The sequence below is a fragment of the Bemisia tabaci genome, chromosome 6, assembly GCF_918797505.1.
Source record: "Bemisia tabaci chromosome 6, PGI_BMITA_v3".
Classification (NCBI taxonomy): domain Eukaryota; kingdom Metazoa; phylum Arthropoda; class Insecta; order Hemiptera; family Aleyrodidae; genus Bemisia; species Bemisia tabaci.
In genome coordinates this window covers 48,630,956-48,650,220 of record NC_092798.1, presented here as the reverse complement: position 1 = coordinate 48,650,220, position 19,265 = coordinate 48,630,956, and the positions used below count along the sequence as shown (strand labels likewise).

The 19,265-nt window shown below is 39.4% G+C and overlaps 1 protein-coding gene across 2 annotated transcripts in view; it reads right to left on the bottom strand.

Moving 5' to 3' along the window:
- The window catches only part of LOC109031349 (uncharacterized), a 68,811-nt gene extending 57,588 nt beyond the window's left edge, over window positions 1-11,223 (bottom strand). Inside the window, exon 1 of one of the 2 annotated variants that reach the window (XM_072301785.1) lies at window positions 10,848-11,223. In XM_072301785.1, coding sequence (XP_072157886.1) covers window positions 10,848-11,199 — 352 coding nt within the window. In that variant the 5' untranslated portion in view covers window positions 11,200-11,223. The remainder of the gene's footprint in view (window positions 1-10,847) is intronic. The other variant, XM_019042806.2, reaches the window with a different exon arrangement.
- Window positions 11,224-19,265: the final 8,042 nt, after the last annotated feature.

The window sequence follows — 19,265 nt, the reverse complement described above, 5'->3', positions numbered from 1 at the left end:
TGAAAATTAAATGGTAAATGAGAGATTAGCACTTCCGACTTAAAATTTCTCTTACAAAGTACGACAGGAATTTAATGAAAAACTCACAATGAGAGCCTCCTAACGTTATTTTAGTGAAAAACAAACTTGCGAGTGGAAATTTTACAAATTTGAAAATTTTACAAAATTAACTCGAAGAATCTTTAAAGATCTTCAAAGAAAATCAACCCTCAACTATACCGCCATTCTAAGTAAAAATACCGTATGAGCATCCGAAATTTGCCAAATTTCCTCTCAGAAAATGTTTATTTTTGCAGAAAGTAATGATTTATTTTCCTATCGAATTTTTAAACTTGAGACATTTCAGATCAAACTGCGAACAAAATCCTCTGAAAATTCTGGAGAGGATATTAAAAAAAAAAAAATTCTGAGAATTCATGGTTTGGTGAGGAAAACTTGGCGACGCCTAGATGGCTCATACGGCGTTTTTGCTTAACAGTATAGTTGAATCAGTTGTTTTCAAAAGGGAACAGTTCTATTCCTGATGATCTTGTTAGCATGCCCTTCTAGGCAACCCAAGGCTCATGCAAAAATTGTCATTTTCCCTTTTGGAAACAACTGATTCAGTTAACGTTACTTTCTCTCGGCCGAGATTTGGGTAAAACCTGGAGGTCCAACAAGATTTTTGTCTTAAAAAAGGCCACAGAATTGACGAAAGCACAAAGCTCGTCTCAAATTCACCCCCGAAAACTCAGAGCAGTCCCTAAAATTGGGCGACAAGGCAGCCGGGGTCTTGGCGGGGGAGTGCGCGCGCGAAAGGGCGACTCTAAGTCCTCGAGCGGGTTAATTGAGTGAAGATGTCTGAAAAAGAGGCTTTTTGTTTGCGATTAGGCTTGTTAATAAAAAGAAGGAAAGACTGACAGCTCTATTAATTTGACGTGCGCCCGCGCCCGCTAGGATTACTCTCTCCCGCTTGATCCCCGAATCCGCTGTCTCTCTCACTCTCGCGTGATTCGTGTGTTACTTTCTCTGTCTCTGTCTCTTTTCTCCCCTGAGCAGCCGCTGGCATGCGACTGAATTTGTCCTTTTCCTGGATTTCGTATTTCCACCCTTGCTCTCCATGTAGAACAGGGTGTATCCAAAGTTTCTGAATTCAAGCCCGTGGCATAGAAATAACAGTAGCTGAAGGACCACTCAAGAATAACTCTCTAAATGAAATCAGCTATTACGTGCATATGGACGTATTTCTATCAAACGGAACTATGTGCATCAAGACATGAACCCTGAGACCCATAAGAATATGTGCATGACAGGGCTCACGTCATAATGCACATAGTTCCGTTTGATAGAAATACGTCCATATAAGCTTTTGACAACAGTTTCTGAAGCTAAAAGAGCACTGCCAAACTTGATCTGTGTTTTTCTCATGTTCGCGATTTATCGTTCTCTGTTTATCTTTAATCAGCTCTCTAAAGGTCATTTTTTGGAAAATTTGTGGTGTTCTTTGCGCGGAATGATGCAAAATCAACTCCTCTAAGCCGTGGTGTTTGGCCTAAATTCATCACACACTATCGCAGTCACTTTCAAAAATCAACGATCCCCAATAAAAGTTATTTAGTGACTCTTAAAGTTTAGTTTCATCAAATTAAAATACACTGAGGACAAAGTTACTTGGATCCATAATCCAGACTCTCAAAAAATTTCACAAGATAAAATACACTTGATTCAATCGGAATTTTTCTTGAATCAGTAGGAAATCCACTTAAATTAAAAGGCTTGGCTCTCGATTCAAGCGAAAATCCGATTGAGTCAAGAATATTTTTTCTTGTCAAATTTTTTGAGTCAGGACGCTGGATCCAACATTATTCTTGCATGTGTATGGCAGAAATTTTAAAACGTCGAGGAATTCCCTCGGAAATGAACAGCAAAGGTTTTGTTTGCGTCATAATGATGCAGCATTAACTCCTTTAAGCCGTGGTGTTTGGCCTAAATTCATCAAATGCTACCGCTATCCCTTTCAAGAATCAACGATCCCTATTATAAGTCGATTGATGATTCTCAAAAGTTTAGTTTCGTTAAATTTAAATACTCTGAGTAAAAGTCTCTTGAATCCAGAGTCCAGATTCTTAAAAAAATTGACAAGGAAAAACACTATTGATTCAATCGGATTTTCGCTTAAAATCGAGAGCCAAGCCTCTTAATTTAAGCAGATTTCCTTTTGATTCTAGAAAAAATCACACTGAAAAAAAAGACACATTGGATCTAGAGTCAAGACTCTTAAAAACATCGACAAGAAAAAATACTCTTGATTCAATCGGTTTTTTGCTTAAATCAAGAACCAAGCCTCTTAATTTGAGCGGATTTCATTTTGACTTGAGCAAAAATCTGATTGAATCAGTAGTATTTTTTCTTGTCAATGTTGTCAAGAGTCTGGACTCTAGATCCAATGTGTTTTTTTCCAGTGCAGATGGAATCAAGAGTACTGTTTTTATTGTCAAATTTTTTAAAGAAACTTTTATTTCCAGTGTATGGCAGCAATTTGAAACGTCGCTAACGGAGGAGCGTATTTACTGTGCCACTGCGCTGGTGTATCACGACCCTACTCCTCGCACAAATCGCACGGGCTCATCAATCTCCATCACAAGCGCAACCAGCGCACGCAGGAATTCCCTCGGAAATTAACAGCAAAGTGACAATCTGCGCGCGACCTTAAAAATCAATACATTTAATTGTTAGAGAAAGCAAAGCGCGCAGGCGCAACAGAGAGAGGAGAGCGACAGAGCGCGAAAGAGGAGCGAAAACCGGTGGGGCGAGGGGGGGAGGGGGTGACGGTAAATTACTGGGAGATTGCACGGAAAGTCAATAAAAAAGAGGAAGGGTTGTAATTATAAACGCAACCCGCCGAGTAATTAGACTTGAGATACAATTCAATTAAGTTTGGAACCTAAACAAAGAGACTTAATAAAGTCAAACTCGGATTCCAGACGGTAACGATGGTGGGGGAGAGGGGAAGGGGGTCGGAGGGGGGGGGGGCTAACCAAGAGTGGCAAGCGGCACCCGGTTGATCTCCATCTTGGCCCGCCCCCCGACACCCCCCCCCCCCCGGGCTCCGCGCTGTCTCCCTTCCAAATGAGCCTCTTCCCTCCGTCCGCCTCTCTGAGCTGGCGTGAAATTTTAATTCGCGCCATGAGCCGTTTACGAATGGATGGTGTGTTCACACCTTTTGGTGTGGGGCATGGCGACCCACGGAGGATAGCGCTAAGGAAGAACGCCGTATGAGCATTCGAGTGTTGCCAAATTTCCCTCGATAAAATGTTAATTGCTAAGGAAATTATTTTTCCTTGAAAGTATCAGGAGCCCTGGTTGAAATTGCGAGCAAAACTATCTGTAAAATTAGAGGGAAAATATCCATAAGTTTAGCAGGAAATTTGGCAACGCATAAAGGTTTATACGGCGTTTTTCCTTAGCACGGTAGAGCGGGCGATGGTGCGATGAGAGAAGAGAAGGGTACGAATAAAGTGAATTCAGATGTGTAAATCGTGGACTTTTTCAGCGGAAGGAGATGAAACCTCTAATTCTGATAAAATTGTATAATTTTTTACGGTACTTGCGGCAAATGAAATTCAGTCACAGTCGACTATTTCTGTAAAATAGCGAGGAAAAACTTATTACTGCAAGCCTTTGAGAGGAATTTCAGCACTGAGGTTTAAATTTTCGCAAACATTTTGTTTGCCAATAATTTGTGAAAAATTCTTCCTTTCACCCGGAAAATTATCTATTTTTTTACTACTTACACCTTCTAATCCCTCCTTTTGACCGCAAGACCTTGGCCTTTAAAGGTTAAGGTGATCAGTGGAGACTGGGATCGCGTTTCCATTATCGCACAGCTCATCTGGGTAAACGCAGCGCGTTTTACGCATGAGGTCAACCCCTTCCCCCTCCCACCCTTCCCATCCCCCTCCTTCCGCGAATTAATATGCTGTTTCCGGTTCCGCTATTAATTACGCAGACCAAAATTATGTCGGGTGGTTGCGTCCGGAACTCGAATGATCTTCCTAGACCGCATAGAGATGGAGCAACACACCATTTATGACAGCGACACTGCGTGGAGTTCTTATGCGGTATATCGATGTATCTGCCATTTAAACCTATGGGAAAGGATCGATAGACAGGGTGTTCACGACAAACACCTCAATAATCGATTCTTTAGCATGGCTTCAAATTGGGAAATATCGATGGTTAGGTTAAATACTTCACCTTTCTGTAAAACTACTGTCATTTTTTTATGGGATTTGATCGCAAAATTCTTGTAGTTCAAATAGAATATTTTTGTAAAAACAAGGAGAAATAAGTCGAAAAAGATTTCCGGATCTCCAACTTCGCTTTTTGACCTTTAGGAGCATTTTATATGGACGTATTTCTGCCAAACAGAACCATGTGCATTAAGACATGAGCCCCGAAACCCATGGGAATATACGAATGACAGGGCTCACGTCATGATCAACATAGGTAGTTCCGTTTGGCAGAAATACGTCCATATGTTCCTAGCAGGAGATCATAATTTGGAAAAGTTGGAGTTTTGAGTTTTACGGGAGAAAATTCCGACGTACCTAAAAGAAGACTTTGGATCCAAAATCGGATCAAAATTTTTTATCTCTAGCAGGAGGGAAATTGCCCGGAGAAGCTAAGTGTCGGAATGGGGAACGTGAATTTTCAATGGCCCTTGAAAGTGTAAGAGAATATCGACGGTGAAACTACCAAACCACGTATCTCGTTTGCGGTGTTTAAAAATCTACGCTCGCATTTTATTTTTTGGAAGTAGACCAAATCAATATCATTCCTTAAAATTTTCACAGAATTTTCTCCGCACGAAGAGGAAAAATCACAGAAATTTTCAAGACTGGATGTTAAGTAGTTTTTCATTTAAAAAATAAAGTATGACAGGAAGTCTGCGACGTCGCAAACCGAGATACGTGGTTTGGTAGTTTCACCGTCGATATATTGTGCATACGCGCCGGTGTATATTTGTCTCTCTCTCAAGATCTTCCGGGGAAGTTGATTTCAGCCAATTATTCCTGAGGAAGTTCCGTTCTTTGGGATAGAAAATCTCTCAGCTCGATCCCCTGTCCTAGCTTACAGGGTTTCATTCCGTAATGCTCCATGTCATCCTAAATTCCGATTGGAAATTATTGCAAGAAATACATGATATAATGTTGGACTGCGAATATAGAGGCAGAAAAGTTTCTATGATCACTTCCACCACTGAAACAATCTTACATGGCAAAGCGCCTTACACGACATTCATAGTAATACTGTACATGTATACCTAAGTTGAAGTTGCCCATGTAAGGTGTCCCATGGATTTTTTTGCAAACTATTAATGATACTAGCAATGTTCTAATTTTACTGCTAAATTCAATGCACTCAGTTTCAATTTAGGTCCAAGAAAGAAAGAAAAACTACTCTGTTGAGTGTTTCCGTGGAACAATTTTTAAAAAAATGTGAAATTAGATTAGAGTTAGTAGAGTATACTCCATCCAATGAAATTTTAGTCTTCTTTCTAGCATTAACGATCTGTAATCAAATCCATGAAAGATCTTACTTACTCGCACATTCAAAATACGTCCAATGAATAATGTATCGATGTCATTCAGAGATGAAGTGAAAGCCACACTTTACTGCCGAGCTAAGGGAGAACGCTGTAAGAGCATTCCGCTGTCGAAAATTTCCTTTGCCGAAATATTTATTTTTGAGGGAAGTTATGCGTGTTTTCCCTTATAACTTTCAGATGTTTTGGATTGAATCTTGAACAAAATTGCCCGAAAAATTGGGAGAAAAACATTCGGAATTTTTCCAGTAAATTCGTTTTTCATCAAAGGAAATTAGGCAACGCCTGAAGGTGCATACGGCGTTTTTCCTTAGCACGGCGGTATTTGCGTGTGGTAGAACAGAATTATGTTCCCAGCTTCTCGCGATCGTCGTTGAGATTACACTTGGTTCTTATCATCAGGGGACATTGATTAAATTAAAAGGAAAGTAGGAAAACACCACAAAGGTCTCACTGTGAAAAAATGATTAATTATTGCTGGCTTTAATTCCATGTTTGCCAGGAGACTTATCGCCGGGGAAGGCGAGGTAACACACCTTGAGTTAATTGATTCCTCTGATATGCATAGTTTGCAATTAAACAGAGCCACAGTCATGGTAAATGAGTTTTTAATTGCTGCGCCTCCAGTTCTGCCCCACGCCACGCCTGCCCTGCATGCCGTTGCAGAATTGCATCCGAACCAACTGCGAATGTCGCGAACCGCTAACCTCCTCTTGCCCCACTTCTAAGAAATTTCAGTCTTTTAGCGATGGGAAGTCATATATGGATTGCATTTTGCATAAAGGAACCAGAAGCATTGCCATGTTGCTAAGATTGTGCGACTTCACCCTTTGCAATAAAATTATTGTAATCATGCAAAAATATGAAATTTACATGGTAATTTTGGTCTTAAATTTACAGTTTTTAGCGTGTGAAGTAGAAAATGTTTGTAGATGAACAGGTTTTTCTTCCAAGACAAGAGAAGTTGCACAATCTTAGGAACATTGCAATGCTCTTGGTTCCTTTTTGCAAAATGCAGTCCATATACATGGTAAAGGGATAACTACTTTGCAAATTTTAATGTCTGTATGATGCATGTCAACCAACGACAAATGTTTTATTTTATTTTGTTTCTTGGTTCCGAATTATATTTTGTGGCTCGGCAAGTCAAGTAAGTAGGGCGTATTTATAGTACCTCACTGGCGGAGTCACAAAGTGTAATACATTTTTATTTTTAACTGTGTAGCCAAAAAAAAGGTTTATCGTTGTTGAAATGCAACATTTAAAGATTAAAAATTGTTATACAATTTTTTCCTTGTGTTTCCTTAAGAGCCTCTTAAGATCTTCCCTTAAAAAAATCCAATGCAATTTCACGTGACCATTTCAACAAGATCTAGGATTCTGGTAATTTAAAATGAAATGTAAATTGTCATTTCCCAGACGGATAAGCGCATCATACCTATTCCTGGGGTGTAAAATCGGATCAAATAACAACTCAATTTTTTTATGCCCAACGGTTTCCTAGTAAAATTATAGTTTGCGAAAAGAAGTTAAGCAACGTCGAAGTATAGTGACGTTTTTTCGTTCGAGGAACGACGGATCTCATTCTTTTTTCCAAGCAGCGATAATCGCTTCAGAGTATGAGTCATATCTACGTTATTATTTTCATTTATTTATTTTTCTCTTGTCTTTTGTTATTATTCGATTAGCTTAAAACTTGTTTTAAAACCGATTATACAGACCATACTTTCTTATTGTTCTCTACGCACTATGGCCATTTCGAGCGGGCACATTTAGTAAGTGCTATATAATCGGTTTTCAAAAAAGTTTTAAGTTAATCAAATAAGTGTAGTGCCGATAAAATTTTAAAAAAATGTGCAATATGCAACAACATAGCCCTGTCTTTTGCATTTATTAGACAATTTTTATTCTTATGTTGGATCGCACTATTTCTTGAAGCGATAGGTAAGCATCTTGCCATAAAACTGAGTATTCTTAAGTTTTCACCACGCCATACAAATTGCTAAAATAATGATTACACTCTTGTGCTAGTTGATTCTATCAATGTGGACACGTTTCGCTAAAAATAAGTAAAGTAATAAAGGTTTGTTCGAATCTATGTCCACCCTGATGATGAAAATATCCTTGGATTATTCTTCACAACAGGAAAGATGACATTTCATTTGAACAAATTTCGAATCATTTCAGAATAGACCATTTTGAACCCACTTCTTTGCATTATAGGATAACCAGTTTGAATCAAAGGATAGTCGAAGATAGTGTAATTCGTCTCAGTACCGATGAATCAGCGCTAAGGAAAAACGGCATATGAACCTTCAGGCGTTGCCTAATTTTCTTTGATAAAAAACGAATTTACTGGAAAAATTCTGAATATTTTTTTCTTCCAATTTTTAGTCAATTTTGTTCACACATTAATCTAAAACATCTGAAAGTTTAACTAAAATAAATAAATATGCATAACTTCTCCCCAAAATATATATTTTGCCGGAGGAAATTTTACGACAGCAGAATGGTCATACGACGTTTTTCCTTAACACGGCAGTATTGAACATCGAATATACTTAGAACTCTGTTCTAAATTCCTTGCATTTATTCATCAACAGAAGCAACGATTTGGGAAATGTACGGATAAGCTTTGTAAAATTTTACAGAAAGGGTTCATAAATACTTTTACCGAGCTTTCAGAAGACATATCGATGGTCGTTCCTCACAATAAAAAAACGACTTATCTTAGACCATGAGCTCGATGGCCAAAGTGCGAAACCACGTATCTCAGTTTGCGACGTTCTAGATTTCCTGTTTTACCAGTAAAACAGGAAATCTAACACCCAGGTGTTTTTTTTTATCATTGGACAACTAGTAATCTTAATTTCCTGATAATTTCCTTGATTTTTCCTCTTTATCACACTAGAAAAAAAAAAAAAAAAACATCGACAAGAAAAAGTACTCTTGATTCAATCAGAATCTAGCTTAAATCAAGAACCAAGCCTCTTCATTTAAGCGGATTTCGTGTTGATTCAAGCAAAAAATCCGATTGAATCAAGAGTATTTTTTCTTGTCAATGTTTTCAAGAGTCTGGACTCTAGATCCAATGTGGTTTTTTTTTTCCAGTGCAGCAAAATATTCATAAAAAATAAGCTGTAGAGTCTACTTATTTCTTTGCGAAACAATAAAATGGCAGAGGAGATTTTGAAACACCGCAATGGAGACATGGGCAAACACCCTCAATAATATGGTTTTTCGAATTCTAGATAAAGATATAGCTCAACATCAGGAACCCTGTTTATCAGTTTAAGGGCGTTTTACGTAACCTATTACCTACTGTCATACTTCATATTTTAGGAGGGAGAATGCTAATTGACGTAGTTTCTTAATATATTTTCGTGATTTTTTTCCGTGAACAAAAAAAGAGGAGCAAAAAATGATAAGCCACAATTCAGATATGCGCGAGGTTCCAAGTATAATAAATTTCTTCTTCTACCCTCGTTAAAATAATTCTTTTTGTGCGCATTTTCTCCCTTAGAAGATGATAGAATCCTGATAACGAAATCGAATATCGAATATCCTGAAAACTCAACAATGTCGGAAACACAAAAAATGAAAGAAACAAGTCTAATGCCGAAATCACTCGCTGAATGTGGCTTGAATGTGGAAGTCATAACGGCCCGATGCCTGAATTTTGCGCGTGACGCGCAAAATTCAGCAACCATCGGACTAATGTTGGATTTGTCTGATCTCTTCGAGTAGATTGATACACATCTGGATGAAAATGACTCGAATTTGCGAAATTTTAGCCGTTGGGCGATGACTGTTGCCTACCAGATTGAGCTGGTAAATTCAGCGTGTGATTGCGGCATCAGAGACAGAAACATCACACCGTCCCGAGCATTTTTAGCCTGATAACCAAATTCTTATGTTATGTTTCCCAAAGAAAATGAACTAAACTTAGCAGAATTGAATCGAGTCACATTAAGTTATGATAGAGGATATAAAAGGTTCAAAGTTTCATGTTTCCGTGCCGCGTTAAGTTTGAAAAAATGAACTTTCTGGCCATATTTTGACTATCAAAAAGAGTTCAGCGGCTTTGATTTTTCAGCAGACATGTCTTCGTTTCCCTCACGACAGAACGTAACTATATTTTAATGTTGCCGAATTTTCCCTCGCAAACTGCATTTTTACCAGATAAATCTTGGACATTTCAAACTGAAAATTTCACCGATTTTTCCTCTGATCTTCGGCAAAAATCAGACAAATTTTGAACAGAAATAGCGCAAGTACATTAACCGTTTGAGTCAATTTTACAGTCTTGGAATGGAGTTACTTTACTTCGTCCGGAAAACGACGAAATGTCACGTATTTGATGATGACCTTAAAATCACTCATAACTCATTTGTATTGAAAATGTCACTCCTTTCCTTTCTGTTAAACTTTGCTCATTTGATCTCTGAGGAGAAAATACCTACTAATAGTCCATAAACTCAACAAAACAAAACACACAAAAATTTGGTAACGAATCCAAAAAAACTAGATCACCACCCTCGTTGAAATACCTATCCGAAACATTTCATTGCCATGTAACCAGTTCTTGGTGTGTTTTGTTTCCCAAAGAAAATTGAAAAATAGGTGTTAAAAACAAAAATGCACCCAAGAATTACTGCCCTATGCTTCCAAGCTATTTGTTTTGCAGTTACTCTGGTTTACACCGGCCTCTTTATTGTTTATTCCTCCAAAATGATGTAATTCCCATAAATATTGAAAAATAATGGATCAATCCAATACAACACCGCCCCCTAGCAACCCACCCATTTTTTTCACTTTTTGCCAGGATTAAACCCAAAAAATTGTAATTTGATGTCCCGAATTGATGTAATTCTCAAATGAACATGAAAAATAACACATCAATCCAGTGAAACACCGTCCTGCAGGCATTCTAGTAATATTTTTCACTTTTTACTTGAACTGGAAAAAAAACACATTGGATCTAGAGTCCAGACTCTTAAAAACATCGACGAGAAAAAATACTCTTGATTCAATCAGATTTAAGCTTAAATCAAGAACCAAGCCTCTTAATTTTAGCGGATTTCCTTTTGATTTAAGCTTAAATCTGCTTGAATTAAAGAGTACTTTTTCTTGTCAATGTTTTCAAGAGTCTGGACTCTAGATCCAATGTGTTTTTTCCTCCAGTGTGGTTCATAAGTTTCTAATTTGTTGCCCCAAACAGATGTAATCCCTAGAAAATTAGAAAAGATTCTGGACTTACCACCTTTCTGTCTGGCAAAAAACGCAAGGAAATCGACAATGCACTTACCACTGGATTCATTGTTATTATTATTAATAGTCCGCACATCGGGGAGCCCGTGGGGGAGGGGGTGGGGGTGGGGGTTTTTCCGGGGGCGCCCGAGGATGGCGTCGATGGTGTGCTGTTTGGGGGGGCCGGGCCCGATGCTCGTCATGGGGTGCCCGAAGGGCGTCGCGAGGGGCGCCCTGTGCTGGAGCAGCATGAGCTGGAGCTCGGAGGCGCCTTTCGGGGAGGGGGGCGGCGAGGGCGAAACGGACAGCGATACCGAGAGCGGCGAATGGGCCGACGAGCCACTGCTACACTCCGAATCCATGAGCACACTACCCGAGTCACGGATCCCGGGCCCGGGCCCATCGGGCTGGTCCAGTGGGAGGGGCTTATCCAAACCACTCCGCCCAATCCAAACATTTGTGTTTTTTTCCCTACCCCTCGCCCCCCGCGCCGCTCGCGCTCTCACCCCCTCGCAGAAGGAGCGAGTAATAGGCTTTAAACTCGTCGTTTATACTTCCTCCGTTTTTCGTCGTTTTGTCGGCGGTAATAAACTTGTTAGTGATTATTAGACACCTCGGCTCCTCTGCCATTCATGGCGCCCCTCCCCTCCCGCGGCTCCTCGAGGGGCCGCGCTTGTGAGTGGGCTATTGTGTTTGCGGTTTGAGGAATTAGATCTGAGTGGGAGGGGGGCAGGATGATGGTCGCGCCGCCTAACACATGTCGTCACCTTCCGGCCGGAGTGTCGCGAGCGCCATGCGACGTTTCAAAATTTCCGACGCCATTTTGTTTTTTTACGGAGAAATTGTTTAACCAAGCTGTCTGAAAATTTTACTGAATTTTTTTGTGCTGCCGATAAAATTTGGTGAAATTCTTAAACAAATTCAACCGAAAATCTCTGTAAAAGAGTAAAATGGCGGCGGAAATTTTGAAACGTCTCATGGCGCTTGAGATATTTCGGCAAATTCAAATTATCAAATTTTCTCGGATAAAATGATGATTTTTGAGGAATGTTATGAATGTCGTTCCTCGGAATTCTCAGTTATACTTTAAATTAAATTGCGTTTGAAATTTTATTGGAAATTTGTATAGAAAACAATCTGGAAGTTACCATGAATATGTGTATTATATATCTTGAAAGAGATTTGGTAACGCCCTAAGAGTAATACACCTTTCTTCCTTAGAACGGCAGTTTAAAAGTCGCTTGAATTTTAAATGATATCGTTATATCAAGAGTTTGTGTATCATGATGGAGCTCTCGCTGTGAGAAGGTCTATTTGAATCAGGGGGTGCTCCTATTTTTTCCCGAAAATTTTTTAGTTTTTTCAAAAAATAATACTTGTTTTAGGAGAGTCCGATTCTTTTAAAAAGGATTCCAGTTTATTTCAGAGAGATTCTCTTTGGAAAAATGCTATACAGGGTGTCTCACGAAAAACGAGCCACCTTGAATATCTGCCGAACGCGTCGGAATTTCGAAAAACGGTAAAAGACGTGTTCGTTTATATCAAGGGGGACACCTTTTGGCGTATTCGACATTTTCCCAAACCGCGGGAGGGGCGCGGGGCGGGGGGTGCCCCACCCGTAAGTCGAACTTTTCAAATGGCACCCCTACTTTTTTATTTCAGAAATCAATTCTACGCAAAAAAACAAGCCACCCTGTCCAAACCGAATGTAAATCGGACAATTTTTCAGTGATTGACAGAGTTTGAAACATTTTTTTCCTGCTCTTTTCAAAAATTTCCCACGCCCAACGGAATCGCTGTATCAAACCAAACTCTCCGCCAAAAAAATTCTTAAGCATGGCACTTTCGATAAAAAAATAAAAAAAAATCTGCTGCACTCGAAATCTGGAGCACGCGGAGCCCTTCTTTGCGGCATTAAAATTCGTTATACCGAACATTTCCGAGGGGCGCTCATCGGGAGGGAGCAGTAAGTTTTAGACAAGAATTATTAATCTTTTTTCTGAAGCATAAGAAACCGTGTCCATGAAGAAGCAGTTAAGTAGAAAAACAACGCACCGCGGAAAAATAGCGTCCTCAGAAGTATCAAGGTCCGGCTCAAGTCATTGACCCCCCCCCCCTCCCCCCAAAAAAGCTAATCCATTTGTTTTTCTACTTAACTGCTTCTTCATGGACACAGTTTCTTATGCTTCAGAAAAAAGATTAATAATTCTTGTCTAAAACTTACTGCTCCCTCCCGATGAGCGCCCCTCGGAAATGTTCGGTATAACGAATTTTAATGCCGCAAAGAAGGGCTCCGCGTGCTCCAGATTTCGAGTGCAGCAGATTTTTTTTATTTTTTTATCGAAAGTGCCATGCTTAAGAATTTTTTTGGCGGAGAGTTTGGTTTGATACAGCGATTCCGTTGGGCGTGGGAAATTTTTGAAAAGAGCATGAAAAAAATGTTTCAAACTCTGTCAATCACTGAAAAATTGTCCGATTTACATTCGGTTTGGACAGGGTGGCTTGTTTTTTTGCGTAGAATTGATTTCTGAAATAAAAAAGTAGGGGTGCCATTTGAAAAGTTCGACTTACGGGTGGGGCACCCCCCGCCCCGCGCCCCTCCCGCGGTTTGGGAAAATGTCGAATACGCCAAAAGGTGTCCCCCTTGATATAAACGAACACGTCTTTTACCGTTTTTCGAAATTCCGACGCGTTCGGCAGATATTCAAGGTGGCTCGTTTTTCGTGAGACACCCTGTATAAACTGCAGGAAATATTCAATTGGAGCTTTTCTTGATTTAAATAGAACTTTTTCTCTGTGCATGTAACAGCAAAGGATTGGTGATTTAGGGTACCATAATCTTACTAAATTCTGCAAGAAATGTGAGGCGAAGGGAGTGTAAGTGAAATGATCAGATAGAAAAAATGAAATTCTGCAGCAGAAATAAAATAAAAAATAATATCTCATTTAAAACTACTCAATTGAACAAATCAATTAAGTTTCACAACTCTCTAGTTTTCTCCTTATTCTCACAATTTCTCACGGGCCTTTGCCTTCCTTCATCTTTAACTTAAGAATTTGGTATAAGTACCTATTTTCGGACTTTGGCTCACAACGCAATAATAAAACTGTCTTGGCCATTTTTACCTTTTTACTCGGGACACTACATTGAGAATTGGATGTATTTCTATCAAACATATTTATTTGCAGAAGAGAAAAATGGGGTGTGCTCCTCAGTTCTCTAGCCGTAAGAGTGAATGAGAATAATAATTTACTTTAAGAAAAAAGAAGGAGAGCTTTTCAATGCATGCCGGTATGTAGGCCCATCTAACTGAAAAAGCTTTATCGTACTATTTCCCTTGTTTCCTTATTTGATATTCTGTATATTTCAATGCCGGAATGAAGTTGCATCAACTCAATTCGTTTTATAAAGTGTGCGATGTGGTTTTTCATTATTAAATTGAACCGATTATTTTCCACATCAAGTAAGCGCCAGTCTCTATTTTGGTGGTAAAGGAGTTATTTTTTCTTTAATTCCTCAGGTATAATCAATCATTTCTGATTTCCAAATAGCCTTCTAAAAGAACATACTCGTACATTCTTGGGATTTGAAGAATGTCCAAAAAGCAAATAAAACGGGTTTTCTTGTTCTTATCGCATTCGAAATTTTGGCGCTTACGGGACTTGGAGAAGAATCGGTTCAATTACTGTCAAGTTTTTAACATTCCAAAAGTTGCATGCTGTCAGATGATGCTGGACTTAAGAACCGACTGCACTGGGGAGGACAGTGCTACAAGGATCGTAAAGAAAGATTGAGAGGCTATAGGGTAAGGCTATGAACTGGTATCGGGCAGCCCGAAAGTAATTGAAAAATCAAAGAGGGAAATAAATCATGCTGAATAATTTTCAAAGGATCCGTTTTTCTCGAACCTCGATTGGAGCGTAAAAAATAACCCTGCACCCCCGCCCCGGAGAAATGAAAAAAAACCCAACGAACGAACATCCGAAACCGGATATAGGATGCTCAGCGCGACAGGAAATTGTCTCAGTGCGGTTTCGTCGGAATCCGATGGATCGGCGTTTTTAATACTTGGCATTGATACATGTATTTAGAGCGAGGCAAATCAAATAACGCAAGAAAAAACAGAGGACAAGCATTTGTGCACCGACCCATTTCCCATTTCTCGAACAGACAAGAGACAATAAAGTGGTTTTTTTTCTCGCTTCGGTTCCCCCGCTTGTTCGTTTCATTTGATTTAAATGAAAAACCACCTCGAGCCCGGAGGCTAGCGCTCGGTGCTGGGGTTGCGGTCAGACTTGAATTTATTCTGCGCGGCTTTCAAACAGCACCTGGGACCTTAATTAGAGTAGTTTTTTTTTCCTCCGACGCAAAAACTAGGGGGTCTGCGCTCCCCTGGCCGCTTGTCGGTAATTTTGGAGGTTGCACTGAAAAATAATTCTCGGCGTTTTTACCAGGGTCCGTTGGAACTTTTACCATCTCACTTTTTTTTACCAATTATTGGTAATTTTACCAAGACAGACTGGTAAGCTTACCTAAAAACCGGTATTTTTACTGTTTTTTCAGGTAAGAATACCACTTTTATTGGTAATCAATTCCCGGTAACTTTGCCATTTTACCTCGGTAATTCTACCACAGTCGATAAAAAATATTGGCGTTTTTACCAAGGTCCAGTAAAATTATCGAGAAAGTTCAATGATTTTACCGAGATTTCTCAGTAAAATTACCGATTCCATAAATGGTAATTTTACCAAGAAAAAACTGGGATCAAATAGAACCCTGAATTCTTGGTAATTTTATCCTTTTCTTAGTGAATACACCAAGATTTTTTTTTCAGTGTGAGTTTGATCGAGTCATGGACAGAGATGGAAAGGAAATTTCAAAAGGCTCGAATAAATTTCATAAAATTTGAAATTCGTCAATTTTTATCGGAATTATAAATTCAACCTTCAGAAGTCCGGAAAGCGTTTTAGATGGTCTATCTGTTGATGAGGCAGTATTATGCTATTCTACTGAGATGGTATGTGTCGCAGGCAATTAGCAATCGCCGGCAGTTAGCAAGCGTTTACATTTGTTTCGATACGAATCAGCGTAATGAAGGCCTGATGGGTTAATGCCTTCAAAAGCGTGATCTCGTATTGGAGCGCCTTCATTTTTTGTGATACTCAACGCTTTGTCAAGGTGTTAGTTTAGTTGCGTGACCCAACTGAACCCAACTAAGTTCATGGTTTCCACCACACGCTCTCGTGAATTTATCTGTTACTACCATGCTTTTATGGAGGGAAAAATGTCCACTCCCATTAAAGGGTAAATAAATATCAGTACTTTAATCCTGATACTATATTTCTAAAATCTATTATTTTCTATTGATTCACTTATTGCTTGCAAATTGCCGGCGATTGATAATTGCCTGCGACATATACACGAAGGGGGGCGCAAAGGGGCGTTTAGAGAGAAATTTAGCCCAGACCTAATCTCTAAACCAAATGAAAACATTTGCAACACGTGATTATTTCAGGCTTGGGATGAAAAATGTCAAAATCGAGAATCACTGCCACTACCCATCGACGACCCAGGTAAAAATTGGCGATGAGAGCTGCGTTTCGAAATACCATTGGAATTCTTATAGCCGGCTAAAGAAGGCTACAGAAAATCATATAGCTGGCTGTAGAATGCGGAGAAAATCATACGGCCGGGCTATACGAAGCGATAAAAAAGTATGCAGCCGGGCTACAGTTTCTATCGCTGGGTTTTACACTTTATCGCCAGGCTGTACAATTTATCGCCTGACTGCTGCTTTTTCGCCATCGATTATAAAAGGCTATAAGAAATTGTGTAGAAATTTGTGTGCTTTGGAAATCATTAAGTTTGATACGGAACCACTTTACATACACATTATATTTTCCTTTAATACATATTTGTTTTCATCAATTAAAATAAGAATAATCCATACAGGATGTGCAAACATTTCAAAATCATGAGTTGAATAACGCTGACTCCTCCAGATTAAATATTAGGGCCTAACACAAAGCGGAGCCGGAGCGGCGACCTACTGGCGCCTACAAACCTAACAGGGATACTTCACGCATTGCGCAACGCGTGAAGTATCCCTGTTAGGTTTGTAGGCGCCAATGCGCGTTTCGCGCTGGCTGCCCGCCTGCCGCACTGCAGCGTGCCACGGCGTCTGAAGCAACTATTTCACACCAGAGGTATTGCACAGTATCATACGAAACTGAAGGCGCTCTAATATATTAGGAATGACAGGCATCCATCAAAAGTAAGGAACTTTCCTCGCAAAATAAATCAAGATACCACGGCCCAAAAAGAGAGCGTTAGTCCAAAAACTCACTAAGTCCTAGCATCCGTAATTATAGTAACGTTCAGCATACACTTTATCGCCTGGCTGTTGCTTAGTCTCCATCGCCTAAATGGCTATAAGAAATTGTGTAGCCGGCTATAGAAGCTATTGGAAATCTTACAGCTGGCTGTAGGTCGATGGTTTTTTGGAACTCAGATTCTACTGCCAATTTTTACCGCAGAGGATGTAAGTCCGCAAAAACGTATCTCGGGTTGCGACGTTGCACACGTTCTGTCACACTTTATTTTCTAAATGGCAAACTGCTGAACGGTAATTCTTAAAAACTGCAGCGATAATCTTCTCTCTGTGAAAATAATTCTGCGAAAATTTCATGGAACAATGTCGATTTGTTCTCCTTTAAACAAATAAAACAGGAGTGGAAATTTTGAAACACCGCAAATGAGATACGTGGTTGCGGACCCACCCCGTCGATATGATTTTCAAATTAACAAAGGATATCATCTAGAGTAAAACCAGATGCATTTCCTTAATGAGACTGGTTCAAGCACTGCCAGTAAGCTCCCGATCAGAATTAATTAATGTGTATGGTATTTTCGGTAAAAACTTTTCACTCAACGCATGACGGAACCGTAAGTGGTGCACTTCCACAGCATCAGCTCCATACACAGGAGTTAATTAAATTCACTACGGGCTCAAAATCAAGCGACTCCAATATCCGGGTAATTTCTGCCGGAGAAGCTGCGCAAACTTTAAACACACCCATCGTTGTTTAACCACGTTGCAGTCAACGTTCTCATCCACCCATTTCAGCATACATTAATGGTGAAACCAAAAAAACGCTCGGTATCTCAACTTGGTAAATCTCAACTGCGGTATATGCGTCGACGTTTAATACCGAGGTCTAGTCTAATCCCCGTTTGACTGAGGCTACTTGGTCAATAGTAATATTTTGCTAAAAAAAAAAACAAAAAAAAACAAAAAAAAAAACAGTAAGATAAGTTTATTTTAAAGCGGTGCTTTAGCATCTAAGGCCATTTACACCTCTAAAGAAAGGAAGTAGTAGTAAAGGAAGAAAGAGAGAAAGAAAGAAAGAAAGAAATAGAGAAAAATAAAATAAAAAATAAAAACAGGAAAAAAGAAAAAAAGAAAAAATGTATACAGATGGTATTCGATACATCAAACAGGTGAGATTGTATTGATATCAATTAATTGGTTCAACATAGTATGTAAACACAGCCTCAAAAGTCAATCTAGTAATCTGAGTGAATGGGTTTTTTGTGATAGATGTTTGATTCTAAGTACAAAATGGTAATGAATGTTTTGAACCAAACGATACATCGAATACGATCCAAATTGCTTAAATCAAGAGGAAATCCGCTCAAATCACATTTAAGCAAAAATCCGATTGAATCAAGAGTATTTTTTCTTGTCGATGTTTTTAAGAGTCCGGACTCTAGATCCGATGTGTTTTTTTCCAGTGTTTGTATGTGGTTATGTTCTAGTGTTTTGATCCAAACGATACATCGAATCACTATCGAATACGATCCACTGGGATTGATGGTATGATGATAAATCCTCGGAAAATATTTACCTTGCATACAAACTTGATTTTGCTCGGCATCAGGGCATGCGAGCTCGGGAACCCATTCGTCGAACTTCAATCACGTCGAGTGTCGAGCTGCGTTTGACGGGTCAGGACGTCGTGTCGCGTCGTGTGTGCCCGCCGGATGATCCGGGCCCATACGCGGGATCCCCGGGCGCATGCCCCGGGATGGCGCCGCGCCGTACAGTGAGCCGAGTCAGTAGCAAAAGTTGAACAAAATCTGGAAACTTAGAAAGCTTAAATTTTCGAAAATACGAAGCGAAAAAGCTTAAAAGTGGTTCCATTGGTTTTTCCGTGAAATATGCTTTCAGAAACATCTCTTGAAATTGATTTTTGGGATGGAATAAACATGAAAATTTGAAATTTTAGCAAAAAATTCCATGTCCCACCTCTTCTCTACTCTGCTAAGGAAGAACGCCGTAAGAACATTCGAGAGTTGCTGAAATTTCCTTTCAAAAAATGTTGATTTTTGAGTAAAATTATAAATATGTTTCCTTGAAATTTTCAG